The 12,203-nt window shown below is 38.5% G+C and overlaps 1 protein-coding gene across 3 annotated transcripts in view; it reads right to left on the reverse strand.

Annotated features, from left to right (window-relative positions):
• Positions 1-12,203, reverse strand: part of NRP1 (neuropilin 1) — a 110,502-nt gene that overhangs the window by 45,950 nt on the left and 52,349 nt on the right. For all 3 annotated transcript variants that reach the window (XM_010006981.1, XM_010006980.1, XM_010006979.1), the window contains exons 5-6: positions 6,445-6,600; positions 3,946-4,112 (exon numbers count right to left, since the gene is read on the reverse strand). In XM_010006981.1, the coding sequence (XP_010005283.1) occupies positions 3,946-4,112; positions 6,445-6,600 (323 nt within the window). The remainder of the gene's footprint in view (positions 1-3,945; positions 4,113-6,444; positions 6,601-12,203) is intronic.

Consider the following 12,203-nt stretch of genomic DNA (forward strand, 5'->3'; position numbering starts at 1 on the left):
CCTTGAAAAGGCAATAATAAAATCCCTGCATGTTATGGATTTCATTAACATTGTAGTCCCCTAGGATTCCCAATTGCACAATAACAGGAGTTCTTTAAATTTTAAATACCATAGAAAGGAACAGTTTCACTGAAACCAGATGTGAAACCCTCGCACTGGCCTTCTTACTGGTTCTAAGTACTGAAACTGGCTGGTAATTGATACCTATTAACATGTTTGTTGTTCAGATTACAGAAGTGGAAACACTATACTATTTTTCCTGTGAAAGGATACATTAATGAGGGACAATGACTTACTCTGCAATGGCAGTTCCCTGCTCTTGATTAAATTAAAGGGCTGTTTTTATTTTTTACTCTACGTTCTGCTGTTTCACACTGAAGGGCAGTTGAGTGTGTGAAATGTAAGTGTAATAAACAAGCAGGCTGAGCTTAAGGTTGAGGTGCTAATAATATCCCATATGACACTAACTTAATGCTTATTTTTTGAAGCCCTTGCCTCACGCATATCTTTATTCCATTCACATCAGAAAATCCAGACTATATTAATGTTTTTAAAGAAGAAGTTCAATCTGGAGTGACTGTTTCTGATTATGGAGTCACTCCAAATTTCAAGTTAGTCAAGCAATTTTCAAAAGTGTGTTTGAGGATAAAAAGGAAATGGAGAATGAACTATGCAGACTTATTGTGCGACTCTGTTATGGATATTTTGAACCTAAGCTTTGACATTTATTTCAAAACAAATAAGGAAAGGGATGGACTGGCAGCTGTCACTTCAGCAGAGCCTGGTAAGCAGGCAGCACACAGATGAACTCATAAGTTAGTAACTTGTCAGCCACAAAGGAGCAATCAGGTTTTTCCACCAAAGAATAGGTTCCATGTCCACAGATGGAATTAATACAGATCCATTACTTACAACAAGCCAACACTATTTTCCTAATTCTTCTCAGCAAAATGGTCCAAAAGATGTCAACACTTCAAAGGAGACAATCATATCACATGCCCTCTAGACATCCTCTATAGATACCAATCTCCCTTTGCTGATACTGAACTGAGGCTTTCTGTTTTCTTTTGTCTTAGCAAAAACATTAACCTTGAAGGGAGGGGTAAAAGGAAGGGAAAGGAGAACTATAATATTTCCACCATACAAAAAAAATTATACACTGAGGATATTAGTAATCAGAGCTGAATTTTCAAGCTGCTTTGCCCATGTATGATTGTACATATCTCATATATATGTCCTAGTTGCATATGTATATTACCAGTTTGAAGGCAGACATCCTTATTTAACCAGCTGCAGTGTGTGTGCAGGTATGCAAACCCGCAATCATGGAAAGATTAATGAATACTGATATACATATAATCTTTGCCTTTCAGACAAGGGCATATAGGCAGATATTTTCGCTTTAAAAGTTCCAAGTTCAGCATTGCTGTACCCTTCAGACCATGCTTTGCTGTTGAATATTTTTGAGAGTTCTTGCACTGTGCAACAAAAATCCATTTACTCTGTACTGCACAAAAGCAAATACTTCAAATAAATTACTAGTCTGCAACAGCTTACAGAACAAAACAGAACAAAGTGACCTCAGTCCTTCATCTACAAGTGACTTCCTCCTTTTATAAAATATTATGATTTTTTTTCAGTGGGTAATTTCAGAATATTTTATGAGTTGCATGTCCTTGATTGTTTGTCTGTAAGCTCTTATGGTGATGAACATCTGTTCCTGGATATATCTGTATGGAGGAAACCTGGAATTTCAATATTTTATCCAGATATAAGCTCACAACATGTGCTTACTGCCAATGGCATCAAACCTTTGTAGAAGATGGCAGCTCACATGTGCAAGGACCTTGTTATTGAGGTGCCTGATGGCATGAAGTGCTTAGCACCCATCTCAAGATTGTTAATTAAGTTTAACAGGAAAGCATTGAGAACACATTTTGAAGTTTGAATTAGCAATGTTAGTATTTAATTGTACCATAATAAATAAGTATAAGAATTAATATCTCTTCCACATGGGCCCTGGGCAGTGGAGGAGATGCCCTAGGGTGAGGCTGCCCAGGGAAATGGTTCACACTGCCTTTTCTAAAGTAGGTGAGAGCTGTGTCATGAGCAGTACAGCATACAAATAACCAACAGCTTCTTGGCTGATGTGGTAGCTGGAGGCAGCATAAAGCTGCTCAAAATTATGCTTGGTGGTTGTTTCATTCCCTGAGCACCCTGGTTTATGGCAGAAGGCAAAGACATGGGCAGGAGGTGTGAGGCACCCTGAGCTATTTTAAGTATAAAGTCCAGAGTAGCTTGGATCCTGTTATGTGTTTGTTATTAACAAAGTTAATGGTTAAAAAGTCCTTTGAAACTTTTTCTCAGAAAGATCTAGTTCTAAGTGAAAGGATTAAGCTTTATATATATATGTATGCAGTCATCATAACTTCATAAAGTTAATAAGCACATAGAACACAAGAATGAGATTTGACTAGCTCTCTTGTTTTGATTATCCAGTCATAAATGTGTAAGTGACAGTAGAAATGAAGGAAATAAAGAAAAAGTGGTGGCCCTCTGACCAGATGAAACACATGGAATTTGATTCTGATGCATTCCATTCCTTTTCCATGTGCATTCCATGGATTACAAGTGGCAATGATTAATAACAAGCCTCACATTCAGATAAGGCTGGAGAGATTTTAATATTTATTAAAGTGAGAGAAAAGGATCAACAGATATTTTTTGCCACTCTGAAGTCTGATTAGGTCCTTCATACATGATTGCCAACTTGTCAAGGGTTCAGGATGTGTAGGGGCCCCAAAGCAGGACACCTGAGAGTCTCATTGTGTGCAAAAGATCAGAAATGAAAGATTTCCCCCTCTTTCTTCCCTTTCCTAACTACTACTCAACATGTTTTTAAGCTTTCTTGCAGACAGCAAACCTCACAGGAAACACCAATGTGAACATTTGTATGGATGGCTAATAAGGCATTGTTTTTATATGTCAGTTAGTAATTTCCTATAGAAAAAAAAGGAGCATGAGGAATATTTTGAATATGTGAACAAGTTTTCAGTATTAGTAATATTGATCTGATATGCTCAAGCTTTTCTCCTAGCTTTTGCCAACAGAAATAGAATCTAGGTTACAACTAAGAACCGTAAGTCAATATGCAATTCAGAAATATCAGTGTTTTTTTCCACCTAATGGTATTAACACTTGCCTGGTAGTATAAATGACTTTTATACAGCAATTCATATGAATATAATGTTAACCTGTTCAGGTATCATGCGCCATTAAGCTATGGACCTGATGGCAAATAGCAAACAACAAACCTAAGTAGACTAACTGAACTGAAGGATTCTCTTTGTGGGGTCAAATGTTTGCAGGATTTCTCCTGTATTAACAGAGCAAAGCCGAGGCAGCCAATCTTACTAATGAATGTTGTGTTTAAGGACATGGAAGAATAGCCACTGGACAAAGATCACTAAACTCATTTTGTATGTGACATAGTCTAGAAGGGACATAGGTCTTCTGAGGTGAAATCTTGAGTTCATGAAAACACCATGCTGTATTAATGCTTAACTGTAATCAGCTAGAGACATAGCACATGCTCAGTTTACTGGGACATTCCACTTTAAGTGCACGTTAAACTAATATTGACTTTTCCACTAAACCAAAATCTCTGTTATTTGTGCCCAGAAGACTGAAAAAACAATAGACGTGGGAAGCAGAAGAATTAATCTTCCTGACCTTTTCTTTTCTTCATACCTTTGGGAGTCACTCTTTTTTTATGTGTGTAACAGGGAACATGAGCTATTCACTTGCAACGATTCTTAGATTATGTAGAAGTACTTCACTCTGCTATTTTTCTCCCCTTTCGCATTCTCCACATTATTCCACTATACTGTGGAATAAATTCCACAGACTACTATTAATAATATCTTTAAAACGTTATCTTTTTACCTGTATCCATTCTCTGACAGAGTCTTCCCCTGGGGTCCATCCATTCTCAGGGTAATTTAGCCGGGACCTTTCTGAAGACCAGATAGCGCTGTACTGGGAGGAGACCGTGATTTGATCAGAGTGAATTTCTCCTGACTCCATACCTAGTGGTTCCATGCACTGGAAATCTGATGAAAAATAAATTGCCATCATTATTGTGGTCAGCTTTTTGATTCAGACTTTGCATAATGATAATGTTTTCCTGCTTTGAATATGAGTATCTAAAGAATTTATTTTTATGTGACTTTGAATTCTTTAGCAACTTTAAGTGAGGTGATATTTGGCTTATGGTGTCATTCTTAATACTGTCATTTGAGTTGCCATGGCAATTCTGTAATAATAATGCTATACAAATATTTTTAGCCCTGCACTGTAGCCATTTCAATATAGGACAATAGAATTCTCTTTTCTAGGGTAGCACAGGCACTTCTGTGGATTCGTAATACAAAGCAATGTATGTTCAACTCATAATTATGCACAAAGTCAGGAAAGACAAACCAGATAACTGTATAAAATAATTTTATTTTAGGATTATTTACTCCAGTGCAAAAATAATAAGTTGTTTCAAAAAGATAACTAAAATTCTAGCTATTCTCTTTTGATCCTGGATACTGGAAAGAAAGAGATCAATGGAATTTGAAGCCAGGCCAGAAGAGTATTGGGAATTACCACCTCTTCTGTAACGTGCTGTATTTGAAATGAGTTTACCATCTCCATCCACTCTCTTTTTGTTGACACAAAAATTACCTAGATAATTTTGAATCAGTTGACACACTAGTCACTAGAGTGAGTTCAAAGGATGGGAGGGCATAGAAACAAAATTCTTCTCTCTTAGAAAATAAACCCCCAGTGAAGCCAGAGAGGCCGACAGCTGTAGAAAGATCCTCACACATGGAGCCCCCCATCAGACGTTTACCAACTCCCTTGCAAGATCAGGAAAAAATAACATGACCCTACACTGGATGGCCAGGCCCAGATAGTGGTGGTGCATGGAATTAAATCCAGTTGGTGGCCAGTCACCAGTGTTGCTCCCCAGGGCTCAGTGCTGTGGCCACTCCTGTATAATATCTTTATCAATGGCCTGGATGAGGAGATCAAGAGCACCTCTGTAAGTCTGCAGTAGAAAGAGACCTGGGGTCTTGATTGATAGCCAGGTGAATATGAGCCAGCAGTGTGCCCAGGTGGCCAAGAATCCTGGCCTACATCAGGAACAGTGCAGGTCTAGAGAGGTGATTGTGCCCTGTACTTGGCACTTGAGAGGCTGAACCTTGAGTACTGTGTTCAGTTTTGGGCACCAGTGTAAGAAGGACATTGAGTGCTGGAGAGGGTACAGAAAAGGACAATGAAGCTGGTGAAGGGTCTTGAGGATAAGTCTTATGAGGATTGGTGGAGGAAGCTGGGGTTATTTAGTCTGGAGAAAAGGAGGCTGAGGGGAGACCTTATTGCTCTCTCCAACTACCTGAAAGGAGATTGTAGCAAGGTGGGGCTTGGTCTCTTCTCCCTAGTAACAACTGGTAGGATGAGAGAAAATGGCCTCAAGTTGTGCCAGGAGAGGTTTAAATTGGATATTAGGAAAAATTCTTCACTGAAAGGTTTATTAAATACTGCGAAAGACTAGACAGATGGTTGAATCATCATCCCTGGTTGTGTTCAAAAGACATGTAGATGTGGTGCCTAGTGGTTTATAGCTGCACTTGGTAGAAGTAGGTTAAGAGTTGGACTTGAAGATCTTGAAAGAACTTTTCCAACCAAAATGACCCTATGATTCTAAACAAGTACAGCAAATCTGGGAGAATCTGCTCAAAACTCAGTAAGTTGCAGAAAGGAGAGGGTTTGATTTGAAGTGTGTGTTTTATCATCAAGCAAACCAAGAACATCTGCAAGGACACGGTGTAACACAGTCTGTTATTTTCCTGTGTCTCCCTTCCTTCATTTCATTCTCTGTCCAAAGGGTAAGCATGAGAATGAGGCAACTGGGGAAAAAAATACAAAGCTAAGATAGCTTATGAAATGGTTTAACAAGAGCACATGTATTAAATGGGTACGTTTTACTCAAGAAATTTATCATCAAAGCTTATTCCATGTAATAAAACAAGACTTTGGTAATGCAGTCATTGTTCATGTTTCATTGTTTTAATGCATGTGTTTAATTGCTCTGTATTCCTGCGTTTCCTTGGTCAGCACAGTTTTTCACAATAATTATTGCAACTTCCTGGCAGTACTGTGGAATAAAACTGTAAGGAGAATTCTGCTCCTTGCACTCCTTTTCAAAGGACAGCTGTTCTTTTTTTAAAAAAAGAAAAAAAAAAAAAGAAGAAAGAAACAAGAAAACAGAACCAAACCTTCCCTACCATCTTATTTATTTAAGGTTTCTTTAAAGTCTCATGCAACACCTGGTGTGCAAGAAGACATAACAGAGAATATTTTCCAAGAAGCTCTGCAGGAGAGATAAATACTGACCTTCTGATACACTGCTCTGTGACACACTGTAGTTTGCTGAAAATCCCTCTTTTGCTATTGCACTGTCGGTGTAAAATACCATTGAAAGAATTCCTGTTGAAGACCGGACACGTCCTGGGTTGTTCTGCCCGCAATAACGCCCTATGTGTGGGCCAACTGCAAAGAGATAGGATACAACAGTAAACTACCAGTCCAACTGCAACAATAGATGCCAATACAATCGCCTCCTAAAGAGAGCCCCTCAGGAGGGAATCGTGAACCTCTGCAACAGTTCAAATCACAATCTCATCAATAACTTAGCTGTGAACAACAAATTGCTTATCCTACTCCAGTAATCTTTCTTCTAAAACACTTCAGATAGCACTCCATAAACCTCTGAAAATGTAAAGAGCCAGGATTTCAAAAAGTGTCCTTTAAAGTGTGCAGAGAAAGCAATGATGCACACAATTACACGTAAAAAACATAAAAAGTATTTTCCGAAGTGTGACTGAAGCACCTCTTTATGACAAGGACATCTGAATGGCCTGATTTGCCAACCCAGTCAACAAGATATTTTGGGAACAGAAGTTCAAACAGCACCTTCCAGGATTTATGCTCAATACTGCAGATAATCTATTAATTTAATAGCAAATTTAGAAAAACATTTTTTGCACTCCTATTGAGGCTGTGACCAGTGACTCTTTATCCCCTCTATCTAGGCTTTCAGCACACCCTCATGGATCTTTTACCCATATGCTCAATGGGAAAGAATACTGTAAAAGAATTAAAGCAGAAAAATATTGATCCTTTCAAAAGAGCAAGTTATTTCTTTACAGTATATCTTTGTGTCACAGGACACACACACATACACACATACATGATCTCTCTCAGTGTTAATAATGTATAAACCAGTTCCTGAAATTTTCTACATCTCCTGTGCAGTAAGATAATATTTTTCCTTAATTAAGCCACTCAATTATCAACCAACATATGTGGCCTTCTAGCACTTGAACATTCCCTACAGATAGGTCCTTCGGCTGTTGAATAGTCGTACATCTGTGCTTACAAACAATAAGAAAAGATAATTCTAAAACCCATCCATGGAGTCAATCATGAAAATAATCATAAGATGTCTTTCTAATGTTTACACCACTGGCTTTCCAGGCTTAAATTAACACCTCCTCATTTCTCTAGGAAGTCCATTTAACTTTCAGTTTAAAATATGAAATGTTTATATATCCTAATTATTCACAGTTCAAAGAAAATCCTCAGCTAGCATAATTTTGTAGTCATTTATTGGCATTTTCCAACAAGTAAAACAGTTCCAGCTTGGAATAAATTTATTATGTAAGCTACACATTTCTGTAAGGCCCTAGAGTTGCCAGAAAGAGGGAGCTCAGATGTTATAGCTCCTCCTGCCAGCATGTGCTTTTCTATCCATACTGTGGCCATAGTTAGTCTTCAGTTGCCTTGGCAATACCATGGTATTTAAAATACCTGCCAGTTCAGCCCTTTTCCACCAAGATTCTTCAACGCAGTATTCAGAGAATGAAACACTCTATAGAGGATATGAGTTCAACCCTTCCTCGTCTTAGAAATATTTAAAGCTTTACAGTGTTATTATTTGGAGGGAGAAATTTACTTTAAACTGTTACTATTAGTGGCTTTTAAAATAAATAAAATAATGCCCCTACTCCAATCACAGAGGTGGCTCTTTTTGCTTCCTGGAATTTTTTTTTGTTTGCTTTTTTTTTTTCATTTTTTTTTTTTTTTTTTTTTTTTTTTTTTTTTTTTTTTTTTTTTTTTTCATTTTTCTTTTGTCTTTTGCATATTTTCTGTACAAATAGCTGTCATTCTGCTTTTTCTTATGATGGCCTTTTGGCATTCTAGCTGCTGATGTTGCTCTGAACTGCAAGAAAATATAGAGAATAGGGCCACCATGTTATGGCATGCTGAGCCACTCTCCTCCCATTTCCTGCAGAGAAGGCTCTTTGAAATGACAAACAGAAGAGAACTTTGTTTATAGCAGACAGGCTTTAAGATTCCTCATGACTCATTGGTTTATAATTTTTAAGTCATACTTGGTGATTCTGTGTTTCAGTCATCTACAGACTGGCCCTACTATCATGTTACTATTCCCTTTGCTAATTATGTAGATGCAAGAGCCAAAAACTAGCAGAATATGACATGAAAAGGTATTGAATTTTTAAGCACAGCATGTAAACCTTTGCCTACTGAGCTAGTAGGGTATTGATCTGACCAGAATGGGATGAAATAAGCATTCCTATTCTTACATAAATAGCTAGCGCAAAGGTCTCTTTTTTGCCATTCAAGTAGTGAAAAATTTTGAATGACAATAAATTATCAAATGTTTCAGATGTTGCCACATCAAATAAATGCTGTGTAGGGACCACCATCTGAACAATCTTTCAGGGGATGATACTGCTGTCTATTTAGGTAGACTATGCCACTGGTTTTTTTTACCTTCTTCCTGACACTTTCTTACAAACTGAGATGGGGCTGCCTAACAGCCCATATACAGTTCCAAGTGGGGATTTTAGAGTGGTAGGTGTTGAAAAGTCATTAGGCCCAGAAAGCTCTTTGCAGCCTCTACCTGCAGACCATCATGTCACTCTGACAGCATCTCCCAGGAAGGCTTACTCCAGATGTGAGTCACTTGCAAATGGCCTGACTCAAGGACACTTCTACATTATCCAAAGTCAGAGGTATTTTGGCAAGCCAGCTACTTCACTTCACAGTCCATGGTGCAGTTATTTCTGGGACCTTGGCTCCTCTTTCTAATGGCATAATATAATATAGTGGGAAGCTGGATGGGCAACTAAGAAACCTGTTTTGTAAGCAGTTCCCAAAATGCAAAGTCTAATTCTAGAACTTGAATAAGTCCTTGATTATTCTTAATACATATGTTCGAAAGTTTACAGGATCTGAACATGGAATGTATAAAATATGACTGTTGGTTTAAGACTAAACAGAAACCTTATAATTACAAATTCTTATTTTCTTTTCTACTGTTTGCACTTTTGGCCAAAGAATACCCATATCAGGAAAACTTGATACTCATTTGCTCACCTGGCTAAAATCTTAGCTTTTGGCATAAAGTTAAAAAAACCCATTGAACATACGGGCAAGGAGAAATGGTCTATCAGCCTTCTAAAATTTTAAAAGAAATGTTACATTAACTAACCATTTTACTGACTTTTCAAGCTGGTCTTTAAAAGTGTGCTGGTGTGCTGTGAACAGGATTTTCACAGCAATGTGATCATTATTGACAAAATATTTGCACACACTTCAGGTTACTACAGAAAAAAGAACTGCAAAATTAATCTTGTTCTTGCAGTCAAGTAGTCACACTAAGCTGGTGTATACTCTTATATCTTAGTAGCTTCTCACAGGAGTGTAGAAAGCAACCACAGCAGAGGAGAAATACACCCAGATTAATGGCAACCTTCATTTGCACTGATGTTAATGACCGAAATAGAGTGTTCTGTTTTGCTCAGTAATTCAGTGGAAGCTCTTGTGGTATTGACCAAAGCAGCAATGCTTAGCCTGTGGTTCTCAAAATGTATGTAAATGTCTTTAAATTACTTTTGAGCCCCTAGTAGACAGTCTATAGAGCTTCAAAGAGCAGCATGATGAATATGTGCAATTCATCACTTAAGCTAGTCCTCGTTTTGAGTGGGCTATTTTTCTTCACAGTCATCAATGGAGTGTTCTCAGCCAAGGCTGGCTCAGGTATAATTGTGCCTTGGGCAAAGACATTTTTGGTGTCTAGTTTATTCAAGCAAAATCATATACTTCTATTCTGTGATCTACTCACTCTCCTGCCCTAACTCCACCTGTTATTTTGTTCAAATCATGGTCCCTTTTCTGCACCGTATTTGCAACATGGACCTGTAGTTCCCAAATGTTCTCCAACAGGGTTTATTTCACTCACTACTTTCTTTTAAAGAGAACAAAGGGTGCCCTTGGCATGCAGGTATGCAGAAACAAAATGCCCGGTTTGAAGCATTCTTGAATGCCTACCATTCCCTTCCTGAACCAGCAAAACACTTCAGAGCAGTAAATGTCCCCAGTGAATTCCTTTTGAAGTCAATCGACTGCTCACATGCTTCAAAGATAAGCAGAATCAAGATGCCAGTACTCAGCACTTGCTAGATTCAATCCATTAAAAGGACAACCAGGTAGGCTGAGAACTTCATGACTGTGACAGAGCATTTCAGGATTAACGCCTTTGTGAATTACTGTTACTTTGTGAATTAGAGTTGCTGGCAAATTTTCCAACAGTAAATTGTTTTCCATCAGAAAAAATGGCAGTTATGTATAAGCATACTGATTTTGACATATCTTTTTTAACATAATTGTGAAAATTTAAGATAATTTTTTTTTTTTTTAGCTTCTCTGGGGAAGAAAGGGAAAAAAATCACAACTGTAGAAAACATAAATTTATTTCCTGATGATGTCTAGTGGTGGTAGGTGGTCAAATCCTACAGCATAAACATATTCCAGTTATGTTGGATTTCATCTGCTCCAACTTAAGTGTCTAAAGTTTGTGCCTGAATTTGGGAACCATAGCTCCCAGTACAGTCAATGAAATAAGCACCTGCAGAGGTCCATCAGCTGCCCTAGAGTAGATGTCTGTGACATATCAGAGCAGGGTGATGTTCTCTGCTGAGAACAGGGGGACTTACAGTGTCTGGCTTAAACATTGGCCCGTGGCTTGCAGGGCTGGGTGACAGCAGCATGTTCAAGGGGTTGTCCATCTAATTCTGCCCTGGCTGTGACCACAACTACTTTCCATCAGACTGTTCTCTGTGTCTTATTAAAATACTGCCATCATCCTGACAAACCACAGATGTGTTGCTGTGGAGCAGAGGTTTGAACTGAAGGATATAATTTTTTTTCCAAACATTTGAAGAAGCCTTCTGCTTCATGTTCATATCAGTGTCATGCAATGCAGTACAACAAAGCAAAATAGCTTCCTTGATACATCTGTATCACTAAAGAGAGCAGGTCAAGGACCACCCTCTGTATCTGCAGCCTGAGGCCAGTGGCTGTCTGGGACCAGACTGAGAGTGTGATGTGGCTTAGTCCCATAGGGCTCTTCCCTCTGAAGCAGGATGGCCATGCCTGCTGGGAACCAGCCCTGTCTTCTGCTGTCTTCCAAACTATGCTTAGCAATTGCTTGGGAAAGTGCAAATTGATGTGGGCTGAAATTGAGCAAAGGAGTATGCCAGCAATGAAGAAGTACACACAACCATGCCTTGGCCCTATTTTAGGTAACAGTGTAGGTGTAGCTTCAGAATATTTTTTCATGGACTAAAGGGAAATGGACAAATGGCTAAAAGACTCACCCATGGTGAGCCTCCCGTCAACAAAGGCAACCATACTGTCTAATAAATTTCAGAAATTTACTACTTCCATGTGTGTGCACACAAAGATTTATTTTGACTTCCTTACCCCCTTCCCTCTCTCCCCTCACACCCCCCCTCCCCATGATTATCTGGATATTCTCTTTTGAATATCTAGAATTTTTACATTTCTATCTTCAGTTGATGGTCAGGTCATACTGGTGGTTTCCTGTGTCAGCTTTGCTCTTTGGTTGAAATAGTTCTTTTCTTTCCCAGAAAAGCATCCTGTGATGTGTTTATAGAGATGCAATCACATCCTCTCTGCCTTTGTAGCGTTAGGTTAAACAAGAGAGACTGACTGCTGGCTAAGGCTCATCCAAGAGTGAAACGATGCAGCAAACATTTCCCTAC

The sequence above is a fragment of the Chaetura pelagica genome, unplaced genomic scaffold (genome assembly GCF_000747805.2).
Source record: "Chaetura pelagica isolate M959 unplaced genomic scaffold, ChaPel_1.0 scaffold17, whole genome shotgun sequence".
In the NCBI taxonomy this organism is placed as follows: domain Eukaryota; kingdom Metazoa; phylum Chordata; class Aves; order Apodiformes; family Apodidae; genus Chaetura; species Chaetura pelagica.